The following is a 23523-nucleotide window of genomic DNA, read 5'->3' as shown; positions in this document are numbered from 1 at the left end:
CTCGAAAACCAAGAAACATACATCACAGATGTAACAATGCAATTCAATATGACAGCGGAGAGTTGACGGATATATTTCCACTTGAAATCAAGCCACTTATTGCACATTGACAATCATTCAACGGGTTCAATTGGGAATTGGTTGCAGATAGATGAAATGTTTTGATAGTACACAAAGGTTCGTCTTTGAAATATTCCAATAGCGCCGTCGGTGCACAATGACACACAAGTCCACGACTTATGCGACCAGAACTTGTCGCTGGGGCCAATTCTAACCAGGAGTCTCTCGGGGAGACAAGCATAGGTCGCTGGAGAATATTCTTACCCGTAATCCCTACGGCATGAGACCATAGGTTGTTTAGGACCAATTCCAGCCCGGAAGTCCCTCGGGGAGACTAGCATAGGTTCCTTGTCTAACCCGGAATTCCCACGATCAGCACTAAGGCAAGTGGCGGCATCTTCATAAATAGCTGATAGAAGCTACCATCTAAAACACCACAGGTGTCAGTTATCGGTTAGCGACAATCATGTTGTGTGCCTAACCTAGGTGCTGAATGGTTGCACTCAGATAAGATGAAATCTATGGCTAAAAGGTCAACAGCATTAGTCTTCCAGTAGTCCGTTGGCAGTTGAATGATCTACGTTAAGAAAACACGAAACAGTTACATGTATCTAAAAATCCACATCACGAGTCTCTTTAGGCTGGCGTCCGCCTGCCTTCGTGATTTAGTTACTATATGAGGTGCGGCTGCCCTGAGCCTGTCTATAATGGATTACGTTTGTGGAGTAAAATTGCTAATTATTTTTTAACATTATCCCCTTCGAGGTCCACACACTTCTGCCAAAGATACTGGATCTCATTGAACATTCTCCGTATTCACCAGATTTGGCACCGTCAGATTACCTCCTCCCGAACTTGAAGGAAGAACTGGTTGGAAAGCATTGTTCAAATGATGATGATGGTTGTTTAAAAGCATAGAGTCCTCCACAGCAGAAATGACGTCATCATTATCATATGTACAAGGCTTGCCAGACAGTTCTTTCTTCAAGTTTGGGAAGAGGTGGGAATTTGACGAGGCCAGTTCTGGTGAATACGGAGGATGTTCAATGAGTTCAAAGCCACAGCCATGCATTTCAGCCATGGCGACAACAGACTGGTGCACAGGTGCACTGTCCTGGGGGAACAACTCACCTTTCCTAAGTTTTCCACAACGTTTAGCCTTGATGTTCTCACCCAAATGCCTCAGTAGGCATAATACTGAATATTAATGGCCCGGCCTTTCGGGAGGTATAGTTTCATTCCTTCGGAATACCAGAAAACCGAAGTCATCACCTCAACAAATGATAAAACAGACTTTGCCATCTTCGGAGGGAGAGACGTTGTTTTTTTTCACTGTTTTGACTGTCACCAAGACTCAACCATTTATTTTCTTTAACCATCAAATCAGACAGTAAATCAGCCATCTCGGACCATATCAGCAACTCCCTCAACCACAACATCAAGTGGGAAAATGTCCAAATCCTCTCCAACAACCTCCATGACTTCACTAAAAGAAAACGAACAGAAGCAGTCCACATTCGCCACCACACGCCATCAATCAACAGCGATCAAGGCGATTTCATCCCATCCGCCTACTGTGAACTCATTGAGCAATAATCGCCACACCTATGTAAACTTGGCTTCATATCTCATTGCCTTCCACCTCATGTGTTCTCTGCCCATCATGTTGTTTGTTTGTTTGTTTGTTTGTTTGTTTGTTTGTTTGTTTGTTTAACGCAGCACTCAGCAATATTCCAGCTATATGACGGCGGTCTGTAAATAATCGAGGCTGGACCAGACAATCAAATGTTTGACATCATGAACATTGATCCACGCAGTTGGGATCGATGACATGCATCAACCAAGTCAGCGAGCCTGACCACCCGATCCCGTTAGTCGCCTCTAACGACAAGCATAGTCGCCTCTTACGGGTGGGTTAAGCATGGGTTGCTGAAGACCTATTCTACCCCGGATCTTCACGGGTCTGTTGTTACATTATTATCCTTCTATTGTCATTACTTAACCTAGTCATATTATCCCACTCGTGTATGCAATTGTTGTTACTGTTAATCGTCTACTGTTGATTCTCCACCTACTATATATATTTTGTACCATGCTCATTATTCGGCCATGCTTGAGAACGGTTTAAGGATCTTTTCCGAAACGTCGCCTTCCCAGTAATTAAAGAAGTTGTTATCTACTTTGTCATCCGTCCACTTCTAGGTAATGCCTATAAAACAATTCGTGTTTATTCTCACCAAAGATGATGGTCAGGAGTCTGAGTCTTTGGATCCCCTCGTGCTGAAGCCTTTGTCATGCCCGGTTCAAGGCTATCATGAGCTATGCCTAACATACTGCATTATTCGGAAGCGTAGTATAGGGCCACGGTGAAATCTGTTTTGTCTAAGTTGGTTGGTTGGTTGGTTGGTTTTTTGTTTAACGCCGCACTCAGTGCTATATGACGGCGGTCTGTAAATAATCGAGTCTGGACCAGACAATCCAGTGATTAATATCATGAACATCGATCCACGCAATTGGGATCGGTGACATGTATCAACCAAGTCAGCGAGCCTGACCACCCGATCCGTAGTCGCCTTTTACGACAAGCATAGACTAAGTATCTCCTACGTAGGACTTATTATCTCCTACGTAGGACTTAGTATCTTCTACGTAGGATTTATTATCTCCTACGTAGGACTTAGTATCTCCTACTTAGACTATGCTTGTCGTAAAAAGGCGACTAACGGGATCGGGTGGTCAAGTCCTACGTAGGATATACTAAGTCCTACGTAGGCGTTACTAAGTCTTACGTAGGAGATAGTGATTCTAGGCCACACTAAGTACTACGTAAGAGATAGTAAGTCCTACGTAGGAGATACTAAGTCCTATGTAGGAGATACTAAGTCCTACGTAGGAGATACTTAGACAAAAAAAAATTCACCGTGGCCCCACTACGCTTCCGTAGCATTAGCTTTGTGATGTGTGGTGAGCCGTCGATCATCCATAATCATATCCTGTATTTTATCAACATTTCTTAACAGGTCTTCCTGATCTTGTATCGTCTTCGAGGCTCTCTCGTCCACCCTCCCCTGTGTTCGCCATGTCTAGATGGCCGTTTTGACGCATCACTGTGCCGTTTTGACGCATCACTGTGCCGTTTTGACGCGTTGCAGTTTCAGCTAAAAGCCATCTGTAGCTTACACATAGGAAGCGGCTGAGTGTGCACAGTTCGAGAGACAAGGGACAATGTAAGCAGTCTGACATGTATTTGTAATCTGTTTCTATTCCATATTAGTGCCTACTGAGACATGGAGTAAGAACGCAACTGATACCGCAGCATGTAAATCAGACATCCCTGCATCCCTGATTCACGGATCGAAGGCCATGTTTACCTTGTTATGCCCGCTGTGATACCATGCTTGTTGATTATCGTAGCTATGTATCACAGTGGGAATAAAAATGTCCTGACGGCTATGGTCGGGAGCGACCGTGATAAACAATCTGTGAATAACATCCCTTATAGGGCTGGGACTAGTCCAAAATTACTACCCGGGTACCCGACCGCCCTATTACCCAAACCTACCCCCTATTACCTGACCCTACCCTGGTACCCACTGTAGGTCTCAAGATGTGGGATCAAAATGTCTGATTGGGAATTGTTTTACCGCAGCCCAGTTACCCGTCCCAGGCCTAATCACTTATATATGACTCTTGCCAAATCGTCGTATAACAAACTTATTTGCGATAATACAGTTTTAACGATTAATGAAGTTGTTTGGTCATCCGTTCACTTATCATTCATGAATATAATCTTCACCTAGAGCGTGGACCTTAAATCGTATTAAGTGTCCATGCTTACATACGATCTCTGCCGAACGTCATTTGTCTCAAAGACAAGCAACCAGTTTTTTGTGTCGGACCGCGAACCCACAACCTTCGGATTGTTATCCAAACAGCGAACTGACTGATCTACGTCCACACGCCTGATTCATGCCTGATTCATTACGGTACTGAACATAAAGTATTGACTAGATGACAGATACTTCCAAAGGTTACGGGTTGGCTTTCTTGTGACTTTAGTCTACAGACACTCACGGGTGATCCCAATGCCATTTGGCACACTTGTCCCATTCCGTAATCTACAAGATCTCGTGTAGTGAGGGATGAGCCAATATGGCACAAACGGCTCCGGACGTCAAACAGCTCTTATAGCCTTGTATCCACCCTTGTCAATACAAATCTAATTGTTTTATTACAAAACAAGTCCCACGGGAGATAGATAGTATTCGGACCGGTGGCGTTTAGAAATAAACTGCATTTCTGTGAGTAATAATGAAAACTACCAAATCTAAAAAATAAAATGTGCAGTTTAGTTCCCGTTTGCAATCCATTCATCCCCATTAATTAAGTTAAAACCGAAAAAATATATATACTGAAAATAAAATGCTTTCATAAACTAGGACCTGCTATAAAATGTGCCGCTATATTTAGTAAACAAATATTGAAACTCACAACATCACTGGGCTTATTCAGTGACATCGCGCGCAGAGATAAAAGATTACTGAGGGGAGCTTATGCACACTTGATGACCCCTGGCAGCACAGGGCATTGTTTCACCAGTGTATCTGGCAACAGTTTCACAAATTACATCATAGGGTATTGTTATTTTAAGAATCTTGCAGTTCCATTGGTTAATCCGTATCATGTGACGAAACAATTTGTTTCAATGTAGAGCCCGAAATCATGCGACTGACCTCCAATATTGACTCATCACATGATGAATATTGACTCCTTTGATAGAAAACAAGATGGCGTCTGGTACAAACTACGATTTGCAGATAAGTTACTGTAATGAAACAGAGGACAGTTTAAAGACTTCATAAACTTTAAAGTGAATTTCGGTAAAACAAAACGAATGATTACTCTTGATGAGGTCCATATGAGAAAACAAGGACCCTCAGACCCGACTCCTTCGCAAATGTTGACCTTTATGCACATTACTATGCGCAGTAGCCATTTTCTCTGAGTAACTCAAAACTTAAAAAATGTGCAGAGTTTCCTCAAATTACAATCAATTTATTCAGTAAAAGAGATAGCTAACCAATACCTTACCTCACAACTAACCCTTGTGAGTATCATAAAACACTCGCTCGCTCGCTCACTCACTCACTCACTCATGATTATTTTGACATCGCCCACTTCCACTGGCTTCTTCAGAAGTGTTTAGGGGCGGTCGGGTAGCATAGTGGTTAAAGCGTTCGACGTCACGCAAAGACCTGGGTTTGATTCCCGACATGGGTACAAAGTGTGAAACCCATTTCTTGTGTCCCCCGTCTTCACATTGCTGGAATATTGCTAAAAGCTGCATAAACCCATACTTACTCAACTCACTCAGTCAGAGGCGTTTAATAATCATTCACATTCTGTCTTATTATTTAGATGAGGCGCAACTTCCGCCAAGCTGATCAGTTTGAAAATCGTCAGTACGGAGACACTCAGTATGATGACAGTCAGTACGGAGGTCATCAATACGGGGACACACAGTATGATGACAGTCAGTATGGAGGTCATCAATACGGGGACACACAGTATGATGACACTCAGTACGGAGGTCATCAATACGGGGACACACAGTATGATGACAGTCAGTATGAAGGTCGTCAATATCAAGATGGCCCTTCATCCAATCGACAGGCTACATTTGTGGAGCTCCTGAGGAAACAGAGTGATGTCATTGATAAACTCACCGATCGCGTGAGCAACGTAGGCATGGGGCAGTCTGGTGGCTATGACTACGAGTATGAGGAGGCGTATGAAGAGCCTTACAACTATGAGTATGAGGGCTATGAAGATCCATACTATAGTGAAGGGATAGGTCCTGGCCCAGTGAGAGTACGAGGCAGGGGGATGGGACAGCATGGCTTGGTGAGTCTTTCTTTTGCTTCTTCTGGTCCTGACCGCCTCCGTGGTCCGGTGGTAGAGCATCCCCGGAGAGCGGAAGGTCCGGGGTTCGTTCCCGCGTCATACCAAAAGAGGTTAAAAGATGGTACTTGTTATTACCCTGCCTGGCGCTCGGCATTAAGGGGCTAAAACAAGGGCTCGGAGTCAGGATACTGTGTCTGAGTGGGATATTCATGTTAAACTGCGGCATAGTATCTCAGTGAGCTAGCACTATAAATTGTCATCAGTCTGGACTAGTACAAGCAGCCACACACACACGTGCAGGCATGTCGTATATAAATGCAATAATCTTGGACGCGATGTTAAACCCAATTTCGGGGCGGTCGGGTAGCCTAGTGGTTAAGGCGTTCGCTCGTCACGCCGAAGACCCGGGTTCGAATCCCGACATGGGTACAATGCATGAAGCCCATTTCTGGTGTCCCCTGCCGTGATATTGCTGGAATATTGCTAAAAGCGGCGTAAAACCAATCTCACTCACTCACTAAACCCAATTTCACCTCACCTCTCCAGGTCCTAGAGTTGACTATGGTTGGCGCATTGGCACGTATATTGTATTGCAATATATCACAACATGGAAAGTTGTATTGCGATACATACTGCAATACCTATTGTGGCTCAAATGATATGTATTTGTACTGTCCAAATGGTACTTCTTCATTCCATTATCCAGAATTGTGAAGATCTGGGGTAGAATAGGTCTTCAGCAGCCCATGCTTGCCATAAAAGGCAACTATGCTTGTCGTAAAAGGCGGCTATTGGGATCGGGTGATCAGGCTCGCTGACTTGGTTTGTGCATGTCATCGTATCCCATTCGCGTGTATTGATGCTCATGATGTCAGTAACTGGTCTGTCTGGTCCAAACTCGATTATTTACAGACCACGAGATGGGTAGTATGGAGAAACAAGAATACCTATTACATCATCAACATGGAATGTTTATGTAAACAGCGTGAAACGTCTGCCGTTTACTTGGTTCACATAGGAACTCCGTCCATCCAAATGCCTCAAGATAGCAGAAAAAATTATATAATTTTTTATATATTAATTCTTCAGTGACTATTAAAAAATATCAATACACAAGGGTTGTATTGCAATCCTTGTATTACTGACAGCCGTATTGCACTGTTATCATGTTATGGTTATATTTTTTATATTGCACTCCCCTGGAATTGACTATGATAAGTCTAACCATCCAATCTGAACGCATTTTAATGCAAAAGGGTGAACAGGGATGGAAATTACCAGATGAGGACCTTGGGGGGGGGCACATAGGGGGAGCAGGGAATGGGTCCCTATGGCAACGGGATGGGAGGACGACCAATGGGCCCCAGGGGAGACAACCACCCCTACAAGAGAGACGGGCATAGAGGCAGGGTAGGGGCTGCCTCGCTGTAACGACATGCAGTAATCTGATACTTTAACATCGAGGGATTCTTGTCGTAATCCTAGTGTTGAACCATCAAGATACAGATGGTCTATGTCTATCTTTGTTGACATTTTCAGCGATAGAAAGTAACGGTTTTAGTACACTAGTCCTTATAAGAATGACATATAGCAAAACCCTTAAAAATGGAAAATTTCTTCTTATCCTTCTGATATCTTTACTATTGGGCAGTTTGGCAAGGACTGCAGGACGAGTGCCAATTTCTATCATTGCTTTTACTGTGCAGTAGTTTTCATATGATCCTGTGTTTACAGGCCAGAGGACCTCGGCCAATGATGGATCACAGAGGGGGACCCAGGGGAGGACCAAGAAGAGGACCCGGACGAGGACCGCGGGGGGCACATAGGGGAAGCAGGGGAATGGGTCCCTATGGCAACGGGATGGGAGGACGCCCAATGGGCCCCAGGGGAGACGACCACCCCTACAAAAGAGACAGCCATGGAGGCAGGGTAAGGGCTGCCTCGCTGTAACGACATGAAGTAATCTGATATTTCGTATATAAAGTAAACAGTATAAAGAAAAATATCATTCATTCATTCTGGTAATTGATCAGAATTCAGAGTTCATTAATCAAAATCCGTGTCTACCAGTTTTAAAAACGGTCCCTAGCACTCTACTCTGTCAATTACTTGTAAGGGGCAACCTCCCTGTAGGTATTCAGGGTAAGATGGAGTCCCAAGAACCTTTGGGGGTCGTAGCAGGCGACCAAATAGTGAGGCTCAGTGGCTCGATGTATAGCATCTCCCAACAGCGTGGATCGTTGCTCACAATATTGATCACTGGACTGTCTGGCCCAGACTTGATTATATACAGGCCGCCGTCATATAGCTGGAATGTTGCTGTGGATAGCATTAAGCAACAAACAAACACATGAGGCAACTAGATTGGATTGTGTGGTCAAGACAGGGTATATTGTTGATTGTGTGTCGTCATGTCTTGACTGCATGTCATGCCTTGACTACGTGGAATATTGCTCAAATCATTGACTAATGTCTTCGGTCAAGACGCGATTATTTATAGGCCAAAGTTCTATTGCTGGTATATTGCTGACTGTGGTATAAAACAGCATTCACTCATCAGCTCATCATATAAGGGGCAGTCGGATTGCCTAGCGGTTGAAGCATTCGCTTGTCACGCCAAAAACCAGGGTTTGATTCCCGACTGGGTACAGTGTGTGAAGCCCATTTCTGGTGTCCCCCGCCGTGATATTGCTGGAATATTGCTAAAAGTGGGGTAAAACCATACTCACTCACTCACTCACTCATCAGGGTTAGAAGCTAACAGTTTTCGTCCACTAGTGTCCTTACAATAATAACATATAGCAAAACCACTTAAAGGGCAAATTTCTACTAGTCCTTATGATACCTTTACTAATGGGCAGTTTGGCAAGGACTATAGGACTAGTGCCAATTTCTAACGCTGCTCATCATATATAAAACTTATATATTTATCTATTAAAGATATGATACAGTGTCTCAAATTTGTGCAGTACTTGGCAAGTCAGCCACTTCTGTGACATCTCTTCTTACAATATGTTGCACAGTTGGCAACAAGCCCGTGAAGATCCAGGCTAGAACTGGTCTTCAGCAACCCATGCTTGTCGTAAGAGGCAACTAATGGGATTGGGTGGTCGCTCGCTGACTTGGTTGATGCATGTTATCGTATCCCAATTGCATGGATCGATACTCATGATTTCAATCACTGGATTGTCTGGTCCAGACTCGATTATTTACAGACCGGCGTCATATAGCTGGAATATTGCTGAGGGCAGTGTTAAACAACAAACAAACAATCAAACAAACACAGTTGGCAACATGGTGCACTGATCAACCAATCAGATTGTGTCTAAATCAGGACAAGGAAGTAACAATTCACTGCCATCAGTTGGATTGGTCATACTGGCATTGTTTACTATTTTTTAAGCTACCTTTTGAACTTTTTATGATTATGTCGACTCACTTCGGTAAGGGCCTGGTCATTTATTATAGCAGGGGTGGGTCATAGGGAATCGGGAAGGGTCATCAAAAAAGCAGGATCACAAAAAAAATTACATACATTTGGGGAGGGTCATGAAAAAATGGACAATAAAATATAAAGTGCTTTTGCATTGTGTCTTTGCAGGGAGGGTCATGAAAAAAATGTACAAGGACATGGGGAGGGTCGTCCAAAAATATGACAAGTATTCTTGGAAGGTCATTATATTTTGTACGCTAGTGCATCAAAAACCTCTGACACTTTACCCACTCTTGGTTCAATTATTAACTGGGGCTCGGGTGGCCCAGTCTTCTAAAGCGCTGCAATTCACTGTGCAGAGTTGCGTCCCTTAGGCACACCAGAAACCTATGATTGTGGGTTCGAATCCCAGTTCACCCCAATTATGTTTCTAGGTTTGTGAGCACCATACCCGTGCTCGTGGGTTTCACTGAAGTGGTAAACGTCTAAGACCTGCATCACTTCGGGCTTTCCTCCCACATTAAGCTGACACACTGTGATATAACTGGAATACTGTTCAAAGCGGCGTTAAACCCATCTCACTCATTCACTCAATTATTAACTACCTATTTGACTCAGAAATGTGATTGAATCTTTAGAAGCAGCAGGCATTACATGCGGCAATACATGCAGCTGGGTTATTAATTCAGTTCTTTCTGTTCATAACTCCCAAATAGGGCATGTGTATTTGTATTTGTGTAAAGGTACTGTGTGGAATGGATGTATGCATTGTTTGAAGTTAGGCATGAAAGGCCAAGCTGTCCTTGGTATTAATGTTAAAAGGTAGAGCTTTAGAAGATCCCTATACAAGACATGCTACAGCATAAATTTAAGTGTGATAATTGTGAATTTCAAGCTTTTCAAGATTTGACTCTCAAATTTAAGTCCACTACTCAATAATTTTAATTCAATCATGATTTGACCAAAATTTTAGTCACTTCATGAAAGTATGAAGCTTTTCAAGATTTGACTGTCAAGTTGTAGTCCATTACTTGATTATTTCAAGCTTTTCAAGATGTACTACCTGGGTAAGTCTGTGCCGTCGGCCATCGCTCCCCCCTCCCCCACAGTGTCGCCATGGCAACCCAGTGAAGTGTATGTTCTGTCTGTTGCAGGCCGACCCCAAACAGTGTAAGATGATTGATTGTACCTCGAAACAAAGCTGCCTTCCATCATAGAGACATTAACATATAGTCATTGTCACGTCCCAGACGTGGTAATGAGACACGCAGGACTGTGGTTGTAGCCATTGGTTGGCCTGGACCAGGCCATGGTGAAACACTGAACAAGCAAATATGGTCACAGGACTGTGGGCCACCGTACAGAGTTTGATTCAGCTTAGAGAATATGTTCCATGTTGTAACCATGGTAACGTGATGGAACCGTGTTCGGCAGTAAATTTGTAATTTATTCTGTGTTAAGCACAGAATATGTTGATGTGAATGTATTTTTGGAAGTCTTTTTTAGGATGAAAATATTTTCAACCGAGGATTACATGGTTATGGAAAGTGTTGCCTTGCCAGCTGATCAGGCATTTTCATGATGTAATTTTGAAGATGGTAAAATGGAAAGAAAACGGTCTTATTCTAGTTCTCCTAACTGCCACTCTTCATAAGCTTCAATAGTCTTGCAATGTATGTGGAGGAGTAAGAATCTTGCACAGATCCACAAATTTTAGTGACCTCAAATTTGTTAAAATCTCATTTCTTCCCCCAAAACACCCCCAAATTATGGACCACGCTCCATTGCAAAGAAGTTTCAGCTGAAAAGGAAAATAGCCATTCTCATCCCTGTATGTTCAACACTGCTTGTGAGTTTGCACTGCATAAGAGCTTAAAGTGTATATTTCCAAGTGAAAATATGGTCAGTGAAGAAAACCAATTATTCAGCTCAATCAGCATTTTCAATCTGGCTTTACCGATCCTTACCATTTCCACATCCTTATAAGGTCTTGCTTCAGTGATGACATGTGATATTAACATGAATAATGTTATTACATCCGTTGCAATGAAAGGAAAAATGTAGTTAAAATTATGAAAATGTTTAGTTGAAACTTTAGAAAACAAATTGAAAAGCTTAATGTTTTTTTAAATTTGGAAATCTTGAATATGGTTCCAGATCCCTAAATGATTGCAGATATTTTGAATTCAGATGTTCACGTTGTGGTATGATGTTTACCATGATAGCATACTACAGATACAGTAGCATGTGTATGGGAGCAATAGACATGTCAGTTCCGTTCCTTTTCTTCAATAATCCCACGCCATTATTTAAGGAAGAGAATTTATGGATGTCAACTTGTTTTTATGAGGAACACAACGTTTCAGAATATATGCTTACTCTTTCATCAAGTGACGAAGGAACGTTTCGGAGTATATGCTTACTCCTTCATCAGGTGACGAAGGAACGTTTCGGAGTATATGCTTACTCTTTCATCAGGTGACGAAGGAACGTTTCGGAGTATGTGCTTACTCCATCAGGTGACGAAGGAACGTTTCAGAGTATGTGTTTACTCCATCAGGTGACGAAGGAATGTTTCGGAGTATGTGTTTACTCCATCAGGTGACGAAGGAACGTTTCGGAGTATGTGCTTACTCCATCAGGTGACGAAGGAACGTTTCGGAGTATGTGCTTACTCCATCAGGTGACAAAGGAATGTTTCGGAGTATGTGTTTACTCCATCAGGTGACGAAGGAACGTTTCGGAGTATGTGCTTACTCCTTCAACAAGTGACGAAGGAACGTTTCGGAGCATGTGCTTACTCCATCAGGTGACGAAGGAACATTTCAGAGTATGTGCTTACTCTTTCATCAGGTGACGAAGGAACATTTTGGCGTATATGCTTACTCCTTCATCAGGTGATGAAGGAACATTTCGGAGTATGTGCTTACTCAATCAGGTGATGAAGGAACGTTTTGGAGTATATGCTTACTCCTTCATCAGGTGATGAAGGAACGTTTCGGAGTATGTGCTTACTCAATCAGGTGACGAAGGAATGTTTCGGAGTATGTGCTTACTCCATCAGGTGACGAAGGAACGTTTCGGAGTATATGCTTACTCCTTCATCAGGTGATGAAGGAACATTTCGGAGTATGTGCTTACTCCTTCATTAGGTGATGAAGGAACGTTTCAGAGTATATGCTTACTCCTTCATCAGGTGACGAAGGAACGTTTCGGAGTATATGCTTACTCCTTCATCAGGTGATGGAGGAATGTTTCGGAGTATGTGCTTATTCCATCAGGTGACGAAGGAATGTTTCGGAGAATGTGCTTACTCTTTCATCAGGTGACGAAGGAACGTTTCGGAGTATATGCTTACTCCTTTATCAGGTGCATAGGAACGTTTCGGAGTATATGCTTACTCCTTCATCAGGTGACGAAGGAACGTTTCGGAGTATATGCTTACTCCTTCATCAGGTGCATAGGAACGTTTCGGAGTATGTGCTTACTCCTTCATCAGGTGACGAAGGAACGTTTCGGAGTATATGCTTACTCCTTCATCAGGTGACGAAGGAACGTTTCGGAGTATATGCTTACTCCTTCATCAGGTGACGAAGGAACGTTTCGGAGTATGTGCTTACTCCTTCATTAGGTGATGAAGGAACGTTTCGGAGTATATGCTTACTCCTTCATCAGGTGATGAAGGAACGTTTCGGAGTATGTGCTTAATCTATCAGGAGACAAAGGAACGTTTCGGAGTATGTGCTTACTCCTTCATCAGGTGATGAATGAGCGTTTTAGAGTATGTGCTTACTCCATCAGGTGACGAAGGAACGTTTCGGAGTATGTGCTTACTCCTTCATCAGGTGATGAATGAACGTTTTAGAGTATGTGCTTACTCCATCAGGTGACGAAGGAACGTTTTAGAGTATGTGCTTACTCCTTCATCAGGTGATGAATGAACGTTTTAGAGTATGTGCTTACTCCATCAGGTGACGAAGGAACGTTTCGGAGTATGTGCTTACTCCTTCATCAGGTGATGAATGAACGTTTTAGAGTATGTGCTTACTCCATCAGGTGACGAAGGAACGTTTTAGAGTATGTGCTTACTCCATCACATGACGAAGGACAATTTTGGAGTATATATACTCCATATACTCCAAAAGGTTGTGTTCCTCATTAAATTGACATTAAATTCTCTTCCTTATGTGTATCACTTCTAAATGCCTTTCAAAGACTTAATGCCATTATTAGTTTTTAATCTTCATCGACATTGTGTTGCAGGTAAACTCTATCTGGAAGCCATGAAGAAGAATATGGTAAGAATGCTGTTTTCATATTGGAACATAGTCTGTTTGAATGCAGTGCTTGTTGCATCTTCCCGAGGCAAGAGTGAGTGAGTTAAGATTTATAGTCACATCGGCAGTGTTTCAGCCATATCGTGACTACGAGGCAAGAGAGTTTACTGACTTTAAAGGTTCAGTTTCCACCCTTTCCGAACTAGGTTGGAATTCCTGGGCTCGATCGTAGCGCCACCAGTGGCTATTATGAGTTATGTCCCTTCTATGCCTCTCATTTGGACCAATCAGATTCCACCTCTCGTATCACTTGCATTTGCTTCAAACTAAATGGCAGCACCCATTCAAGACAATCTGATCAATAATCAAGATCAATATTGTGATAAAACGGGTATTACATCGCAAAGTACATCAAATCATGTAAGCTCCTAGATTAAAAACATAAAAAGATTTGGAAAATATCTGCTGACAACGAGTTGGAGGTGCAAATGATTTACAAATCCTGCAAACGACCAAAATCTGCACGACAGAATACGAACCTGATTCTGATTTCATTGTGGGATTGTAATTGGCCTATGCATAGACTCGTTAGTCCAGCCAAAACGTAACTCCATAATACCAGCCTAGTTTGGCAGGGGTGGAAACTGGACTTTCATAGTCAGTTTACTCTCTTGCCTCAGGAAGATGTGCTTGTTGCTGTGGGTGTCCCAGGATCGGATGGTCAGGCTCGCTGAGTTGGTTTATGCATGTCATTGATTCTCGTAAGAGTTGACAACCCTTGAAGATCTGGGATAGAATAGGTCTTCAGCAACCCATGCTTGTCGTAAGAGGTGACTAACGGGATCACTGGTTTATCTGGCCAAGGTTCAAGTATTTATGAGGGGGCGGTCAGGTAGCCTAGTGGTTAAAGCATTCACTCGTCACACCGAAGACCTGGGTTCGATTCCCGACATGGGTACAATGTGTGAAGCCCATTTCTGGTGTCCCCCACCGTGATATTTCTGGAATATTGCTAAAAGCGGCGTAAAACCATACTCACTCACTCAAGTATTTATGAGCCACCACCATAGAGCTGGAATATTTCTAAGTGTGGCATTAAACAAACAAAGAAAATATATTGTTCAAAGCGGTGTTTTACCAAACTCGTGCTCTCACTGACAGCAGGAATCCTTTCTCATTCTATTTACCACATGTGGTCCTGGTGTGGTTATCATCGTCCCTCGTACAGTTACGGGTTAACTGGTTTCCCCCTTGTTGTGAGAGCATGTAATGTACCAAGGTTAACTGGTTTCCCCTTGTGAGAACATGTAACTTACCAAGGTTAACTGGTTTCCCCTTGTTGTAAGAGCATGTAACTAACCAGGGTTTACAGTTTTCCCGTTGTTGTGAGAGCATGTAACTTACCAAGGTTAACTGGTTTCCCCTTGTTGTAAGAGCATGTAACTAACCAGGGTTTACAGTTTTTCCCTTCTTGTGAGAGCATGTAACTTGCTACCGTTAACAATTTTCCCCCTTGTTGTAAGAGCATGTAACTTGCCAGTGTTAACAGTTTCCTTGCACTACTGACGTGTTGTGTTTGTGTGCAGCCGACCAACCCGGACACCCTGTCTCTCTACTGTCCTGGCTGCAGCTACCTGGCCCGAAACAACATGGTGAGATATAACACAATGTGGTGAGATATGACACAAGATGGGGAGATATAACACAAGATGGGGCGATATGGCACAAGATGGGGTGATATAACAATGTGGTGAGATATGACACAATGTGGTGAGATATAACACAATGTGGTGAGATATAATACAATGTGGTGAGATATGACACAATGTGGTGAGATATGACAATGTGGTGAAATATAACACAAGATTGAGATATACAATGTGGTGAACTATAACAATGTGGTGAAATATGACACAAAATGGTGAGATATAACACATTGGTGTAAGATATGTCACAGTTTGGTGTGATATAACATGAAGATGTAACATGCTGAGATATAACACAACAAGCAGGGTTAGATATAAGACAAAGATGGCGTGGATCATTGCTCATGCTTTCAATCACTGGTTTTTGTCCAGACTCAATAATTTGTACGCTGCAGTAGTGATATTGTTGGAATTCTACTGAATGCTGCGCAGCCTAATAACATTCATTCACTCCATGAATTTTACATCTTTAATCTAACTGGTGTTCATGTTAATATGACTGAGATGTTCTTCCAATCAGCATCTACTACAAGTCACTTGTGGCCCATGAAGATCTGGGGTAGAATAGGTCTTCAGCAACCCATGTTTGCCATAAAAGGCCAATATGCTTGTCGTAAGAGGCAACTAACTAGATCGGATGGTCAGGCTCGCTGACTTGGTTGATGCATGTCATCGTATCCCAATTGCGTGGATCAATGGTCATGATGTCAATCACTGGATTGTGTGGTCCAGACTCAATTATTTACAGATCATCATCATATAGCTGGAATATTGCTGAGTGCAGCTTTAAACAACAAACAACAAACAACAAACAAACAAACACAGTTGGCAACGTGGTACACAGACAGACAGACAGACAGACATACAAGTCACTTGCCCTCATGTCGTTATGACCACTGCAGGACTTCCTGAACCACCACAAGTCACACACTCACTCCAACCAGATGGCCCGCGTCGAGGAGATGCCGCCGTACATCACCAAGCAGGTCCATGAAGCAATTGCCAAGATCTTTCAACAGCGCAAGGATCAAAAGTCACTGATGTAAGTTAGGTCCTGACTGGACAACCACTGGGGACTTTGGGGCAGAAAACATCCCATGCTGCACCCCATCATTGTCTGGGTGGTGCTTGTACATCGTAACCCATGTTTCTGGTCAAGGTAAGGTCCGGTAAGGTACAGTAAGGTCCAGTAATCTATGCTTTACTCAATGTAAGGATTGCATGGCGGATTAGGTCAGAATAGGTTCCCAGTACCCCATGCTTCTGTCCCTGTGGGGTTTCAGGGCAGAGTAGGTCCCCAGTACCTATGCTTCTGTCCCTGTGGGGTTTCAGGGCAGAGAAGGTCCCCAGTACCCCATGCTTCTGTCCCTGTGGCTATTCAGGGCAGAGTAGGTCCCCAGTACCCCATGCTTCTGTCCCTGTGGGGATTCAGGACAGAGTAGGTCCCCAGTACCCTTTGCTTTTGTCCCTGTGGGGATTCAGGGCAGCGTACATCCACAGTACCAATGCATCTTTCCCTGAAGGGTTTTTGTACCCCATACATGACCTGGCTGACATTGTCATCTCACCCGGTGCTTGTGCTATCAACCACATGAACATGGCACAATAAGCCTTGAAATTGCCAGATATTTGGCGCCTAAAACTCTGCATGGACCCAATGTTTTGAATACCATATATTGACTTGTGATGATCTAGGTTAAAATAGGTCTACAGCAACCCATGCTTGCCGTAAAAGGCGACTATGCTTGTTGTAAGAGGCGACTAACATGATTGGGGGGTCAGGTTCACTGTCTTGGTTGATGCATGTCATCGTATCCCAATTGTGTTGAACGATGCTCATGATGTCAATCACAGGATTGTCTGGTCCAGACTCAATTATTTACAGACCGCTGTCTTAAAGCTGGAATATTGCTGAGTGCAGCGTTAAACAACAAACAAACGAATACCATATTTTAATGATTTGGGAAGTTGGCCATGTTCAAAATGTTCTTCTTGTGTTCAGGTACTGCTCGATCTGCGACCTTGACCTACACATTCCTTACTCGGACCATAAAAACTTGGAACTTCATAAGGTGAAATTTTTATGTTAATCATATCACATATTTGTCTGGTCAGTCTGATAACAGTCTTCGTCATTCTTCAAGTTTCTTCAAACTATTTGCAGTGAATTATCAGATAGTTTTAATTTGCTAATGAGTCATTGGCTGATAAATGTCCAAATATCACAAATGTCCTTTTGTTGCAAGGGGCAACTAACAGTGTCAGACTTGCTGATCTCTTGAAGATCCGGGGTAGAATAGGTCTTCAGCAACCAATGCTTGCCATAAAAGGCGACTATGCTTGTTGTAAGAGCCAACTAACGGGATTGGATTGTCAGACGTCTTGTCTTGATGTCTTGGTTGATGCATATCATTATATCCCAATTGCATGGATCGATGCTCATGATGCCAATCACTGGATTGTCTGGTCCAGACTCGATTATTTACAGACTGCCGTCATACAGCTGGAATGTTGCTGAGTGTGTTGTTAAACAACTAACAAACAAACAAAGTCAAAATACAATGTTAAAATAACTGGGAATTTAGATAAGGACAATTAATAAATCCCAAATTTGACCAAAATAACACATATATTTTCCCTATGTGCCTGCCTGGGGCTCTTAGTTTAGAATCCTTGATAAATCCCTGAGTTACCTTAACCATGTTAACGGGGCGGTCCGGTAGCCTAGTGGTTAAAGCATTCGCTTGTCACGCCAAAGACCCGTGTTCGAATCCCAACATGGGTACAATGTGTGAAGCCCATTTCTAGTGTCCCCCGCTGTGATATTGCTGGAATATTGCTAAAAGCGGCATAAAACCAAACTCACTCACCCACCCACTTAACCATGTTAACCCTTTAGTTTTAATGTTAATCATCTTTCATCAGATAACTAGCTACAGTTGGCGTGGTTGAATTCTTCAAACATTTACTTGTCATTTGTCCAACTGGAGGTCAGTGTCTCCTGCTTCCAGTCTGATTAGTCTTTGGGCAACTGGTATATGCTGGAGATGTTGCTGACACAATCGTATTCCATCAGTTAATACTGTTATGCTATATTTCAGATTCGCTGTAACACAATTAAGCTTGGATGTATAATTTGCAAGACCAAGCCCTTCAACAGTTTCCCCGAGTACAAGGCCCACTGCAAGATTAACACTCACATAGAGGTAGGCACCTCACATCATAACATGTTCAATGCTCCGCTTGTTAAATGGTGTGAACAAACTTAATGTGACACGCAACATTCATGACCCACCATTTGGAAATGTACATTATATTTTCAAGTGGTATGCACTCTGTATGACTACTGAGTTATCTCCCTTCACTGAAGTTAATTTCAAGGGGCACAAGTTCAGTGGAAAACTTAAATTCTTTTATCATTCGTTTATGATCTAGTATATTGTGTGATATTGTGTGCTTGGTTAGTTTACAGAAAGAGCTCAAGAGAGATTATATATATTTTTTCTTGTGAATGTTCAACTCAATATTTTATTCTGAAGTATCTGTAGGCCTATGTACCTTGATAATTTGATATATATTGTATGACTCTAGGCTCTATATTATCGTGGTATTGGTAAATCTCGTAATCCACACTCCCTGTCGACTGTTTGCTTATGCGAGTCTAAGCACGATATTTCATCGCTTGATCAAATACAGGACTTATTGTGGTACGTCACAGCTATTCGTAAGACTACACATTAACTGTTTTATGATAATTTCTGAAATATTGTTGATGTGGGATTACCCCTAAATCAAAACAAAAGAACCCGTTTGTTTAGACGAAGTCCCTTGACCCAACCTTGGTCGTATGCATACTGATTTGTGTAATCCAAAACAGGAAGTGATGTAAACAAATTAATCTACACATATCACACCACAAAATAGCCATACCGCGATAATATTGAGTTGCCCTCCCTTGAGTCGCTGATGACAAGTACTTTGAAATTCAGAATCGATCAATCCTGATCGATGTGTCATAAAAAAGTTGAACAAAGAATAAGAAACATTTTGGGTTTATCATATTTCATAGGTCTGTAAGCATGCCCCATTACGATCCATTATAAAACTTCCATGAGGATATAGTGTACCATCCTACAGACTATCTGTACTATTATGCAGACATGCAATGTGAGAAATGATTACAGATTTAGTACTTATATTGTGTTACCACTGCTGTTGTCATGGTAATAGGAGGCCCTCTCTTGGTGTTAAGTGTGCAGTAACTGTTTCGCTAAGTAGCACTTCAGAAGCTGTAGCATCAATAACGACAGGGGTGACATGAATTTCAGTATCATCTTTGTTCCTTCAAACAAGAGGAGGAGGGGTTGGGGGAGGGGGTGGTGGCACAATTCCCTGTGCAGAGTTGCGTCCCTTGGGCATGCCAGAAACCTATGATTATGTTTCTAGGTTTGTCAGCACCATAACCGTGCTCATGGGTTTCACTGAAATGGTAAACGTCTTAGACCTACATCACTTCGGGCTTTCCTCCCACATTAAGCTAACACGCTGTGATATAACTGGAATACTGTTAAAAGCGGTGTTAAACCCATCTCACTCACTCATTCAAACAAGTGCACCTTTGCTTGTTCCAAAACATTGAAAGAATAAAGAAGTTGAAATTCAAGTCAGCCCTGTTGACAGCTTCAGGTATAAGGTTTTGTCAACTGAAGTTATATCCTGTTCCAGAAAGCTGAGGTGGAGAGAATGAAGAGCGATGAGCTGATTGAGAGGTGCACTCAACTGGTGGGTAGACTTGAACAATGTACTACACAAACTACACATCAGAAGTTACAATATTGAATTGCAGTATCATACACCACTAAAGTTTGACGAATCACCACTGTAGTTTGTAGTAATCTAAATCTTCTTCCCACAAGTCAGAGATATTACATTTAGTAAGACGCTATTTGTCTGCAAATAAAATTTCTAAAAAACAACAACAAAAATTTAATTTATATGTAGTTGAAGAGATGAAAGAATCCCTCTTTGGGGTCGTCAGTAAGTTACTATATCTAGACGCTAGTTTGGTGTGTAAACTCCCCTCCGGAATACCGTGGACGGTGATAGCATGTTATAGCTTTCATGTGAGGATCGCTCATCATCCCTGATTCCCTGCCTAGTCCATGTCAGAGAGTTGAATTGATGAAAGAATTCCTCTTTTGGGTAAGGAGGATATCAATATTATCAATGGTTTTCATTCCAGAAAGACTTTCCTCCTCACAAAGATGGTGTAGCCTATGGTGAGTGTTGTATGTGGTATGGTTCAGATGCACCCACCCTGTTATATTCTAAACAAGAGTGAGTGAGGGACATTACTCAATTCACGGCTAACGAACGCGTTTAGATGACTTGTCCGTCCGGACAAATAAAAATCATATTCTCAAATAGAGTGAGTGAGTATGGTTTTATGCCACTTTTAGCAATATGCCAGCAATATCATGGCGGGGGACACCAGAAATCGGTTTCACACATTGTACCCATGTCGGGAATCGAACCCGGGTCTTCGGTGAGACGAGCAAACACTTTAATCACTAGGCTACCCGACCGCCACTGCCGGACAAGAAGGGTTTGGGGTCATGAATATTTTTATGAAATTGTCTTAACTACCAAAAAACAATATGATATTTATGATCCCTAAATTTTTTGTGTGCAGTTTTCGTAAAGATAATCTTGTAAAAAGTCATCTCAAAACCAGGGCGCTGTTCCACAAGCAATATTAGCGCTTGGATGATCGTAACTCCCATACTTAAACATAGGCTTATAATGATCATGGTACAAAGATTGCTTTGTGGAATAGTGTCCGGCTTCTCAGGACAGTCTCGCACATCGAGGATTGAGTCCTACGATCATGGGGGACCATATAGGACTGGTGCAAGACATCTATCCATTACTCTCTAGCAGTACGCAGTCTCAACATGTCTGTCACATGACTAGATCATGTCTACCCAAATTTGGGTATTCATTTCAAAAGGTTGCTCCATAATTTTTTGGTTAATTTTCTTTTTCTGCTTAATAAAACAAGAAAATAAAAATAAAAATATAATAAATTTAAATAATATCATAAATATATAAAATAAATATATTAGCAAGACCTGAAACCAGCTGTTGAGTGAGAGATGACCGAGGGACACTGTCTTCTGTTGCAGCTCAGAGCAGTGTGGTCCATGTGGAGGGCATGTATTGTACTTTGTGTAAGAGGTTCTTCGAGAACCAGGAGGAGGCCGACGCCCACACCACCCACAAGTCACACTACAACCATGTCCGGGTGAGAACATTGTGTTACTGTTATGGAAGTATTAAATATGGGGACTATTTATGCAACTGATGATATATTCATTTCACAGTCAGCCCGTTGGGATTCTAAGATAAGTTGGTGCCCACTATTCTGTTTTTGTCATTAGAGGTGGGTGGATCAGGTGACCAAGCAGGATTGTAGTATCACAGTGCTATTTACGTTATGACTTACACATTGTTCAACCAATACAAATGACTTCCCTGATTTTCAGGACTTGTTCTTCAACAAGAACAACACCGAGGAGGTGGACATGGGCGAGTACCCGGAACCCAAGACAAGCAGCATGATAGCCAGCGGTCTCAAGCTGGAGGACATGTAGAGGACAACCGGGTTCTGGGGAGGACTAGTGGACACTTGACTTTTCTTTGGTCGACCTCTGGAGAACATGTAGAGGATGCCCAGATTCTTGGGGAGGACTACTGGATCCTTGAAGTTGTCTTTGCTCGACCTCTGAAGGACATGTTGAGGTCGCTTAGGTTCTGAGGGAGGACTGGGGGACTCTTGAGGTTGTCCTGGGTCGACCTCTGGAGGACATGTTAAGAACACTCAGGTTCTGGGGGAGGACTGGGGGACACTTGAGGTTGTCCTGGGTCGACCTCGTGAGGACATGTTGAGAACACTCAGGTTCTGGGGGAGGACTGGGGGACACTTGAGGTTGTCTTGGGTTGACCTCTGGAGGACATGTTTAGGACGCTCAGGTTTTGAGGTGTGGGGGGGGGGTGGGGAGAACTGGCTACCGCCAGGATGGTCCCTGCACTGAACAACTGCTACTCAGTCAATGCTGTCTCCCTGTGTGTCAATTCTTTAGCAGTTCTATGTTTACAAAAATGATACATATCTGAATGCATACATAAGTGTATTGACAATGTTTCGGGGGTGCTTCAATATTGTCTTTGATTTGATTGTGTTCATTGTTGGCTTTCCTTTTTTTTTTCTTTTTTTTTTAAATTTACTGAGTTTTAGATTCATTCCGACAAAGTAAATGAGACATCATCATCGTTTGATGGTTCAACCAAAGATACATATATGCCTTCGACAAACACTTGACATTTGACATGTTAAGGAAGTTTTCCTATCATAAAATGAATAGTAGCCTAATTAATGTTCATATGAATCAATTTTGAAAAACTGGTGTTTGAGATATATAAGCAGAAAATAATATATAACAATTTATGTTCATTCCATTTTACATGTCACCCTTTGATAAATATACGTGTATTGTTTTGTATCTACCAATATCATGATATGATACAAGAATAGGTCTTCAGCAACCCATGCTTGTCGTAAGAGGCGACTAACGGTATTGGGTGGGCGTGCTCGCTGACTTGGTTGATGCAGGTCATCATATCGCTACTGGGTAGATTGATGCTCATGATATCAATCCAGGGGTCCAGAAACGGTCATATGCGCCGGACATGTCTGATAGGGAATCGCAAATGTCCGGTTTAAAATATTGCTTACCGGACATTTAAATTTTTCTGTCACAATTGGATTGTCTGGTCCAGACTCGATTATTTACAGATCGCCCTCATATTGCTGAGTGCCGGGTTAAACAACAAACAAACGAACACTGATGGCACAGAATTTTGAGATGCGCCAAACGTGTGGATTTACCCATTGTTTAATGTGTGTTTTATTAACACTATTTGTACCCTGGAAGTGTCATATTAATGCAGTGTGTCCCCAGCCATGATGTGGTTGAAGTATGAAATTGTTTGACAGACATTACTTTGAAGTTGACAGCTGACAAAGTAGAGGCAATTTATGGATAACAACTTCATTATTTACTGTAAAGGCGACGTTATAGAT

At 42.3% G+C, this 23523-nt stretch overlaps 1 protein-coding gene across 1 annotated transcript; it reads left to right on the top strand.

Moving 5' to 3' along the window:
- The first annotated feature begins 3193 nt into the window (after positions 1-3193).
- On the top strand, positions 3194-23089 carry LOC124138368. The gene is made up of 13 exons (XM_046504976.2): positions 3194-3287; positions 5479-5964; positions 7699-7893; positions 10552-10567; positions 13661-13695; positions 15261-15326; positions 16283-16422; positions 17383-17452; positions 18482-18586; positions 20106-20162; positions 20623-20659; positions 21566-21684; positions 21926-23089. Exons 2-13 carry the CDS (start codon positions 5479-5481, stop codon positions 22031-22033), a joined length of 1434 nt encoding a protein of 477 aa, XP_046360932.2. The 5' UTR covers positions 3194-3287; the 3' UTR covers positions 22034-23089.
- Positions 23090-23523: the final 434 nt, after the last annotated feature.

Source organism: Haliotis rufescens, unplaced genomic scaffold (assembly GCF_023055435.1).
Source record: "Haliotis rufescens isolate VD_foot unplaced genomic scaffold, xgHalRufe1.0.p SCAF_8, whole genome shotgun sequence".
NCBI classification, from domain to species: domain Eukaryota; kingdom Metazoa; phylum Mollusca; class Gastropoda; order Lepetellida; family Haliotidae; genus Haliotis; species Haliotis rufescens.
Note: the sequence above shows the minus strand (reverse complement) of the source record. Positions and strands in the feature narration are given on the sequence as shown.

Excerpts from the sequence above, each read along its gene's own strand:
- LOC124138368 (XM_046504976.2), top strand. The coding sequence starts at position 5,479 with ATGAGGCGCAACTTCCGCCAAGCTGATCAGTTTGAAAATCGTCAGTAC. Across the intron at positions 15,327-16,282 it reads ACCTGGCCCGAAACAACATG|GACTTCCTGAACCACCACAA; the intron begins GTGAGATATAAC and ends TGACCACTGCAG. Across the intron at positions 18,587-20,105 it reads AGATTAACACTCACATAGAG|AAAGCTGAGGTGGAGAGAAT; the intron begins GTAGGCACCTCA and ends ATCCTGTTCCAG.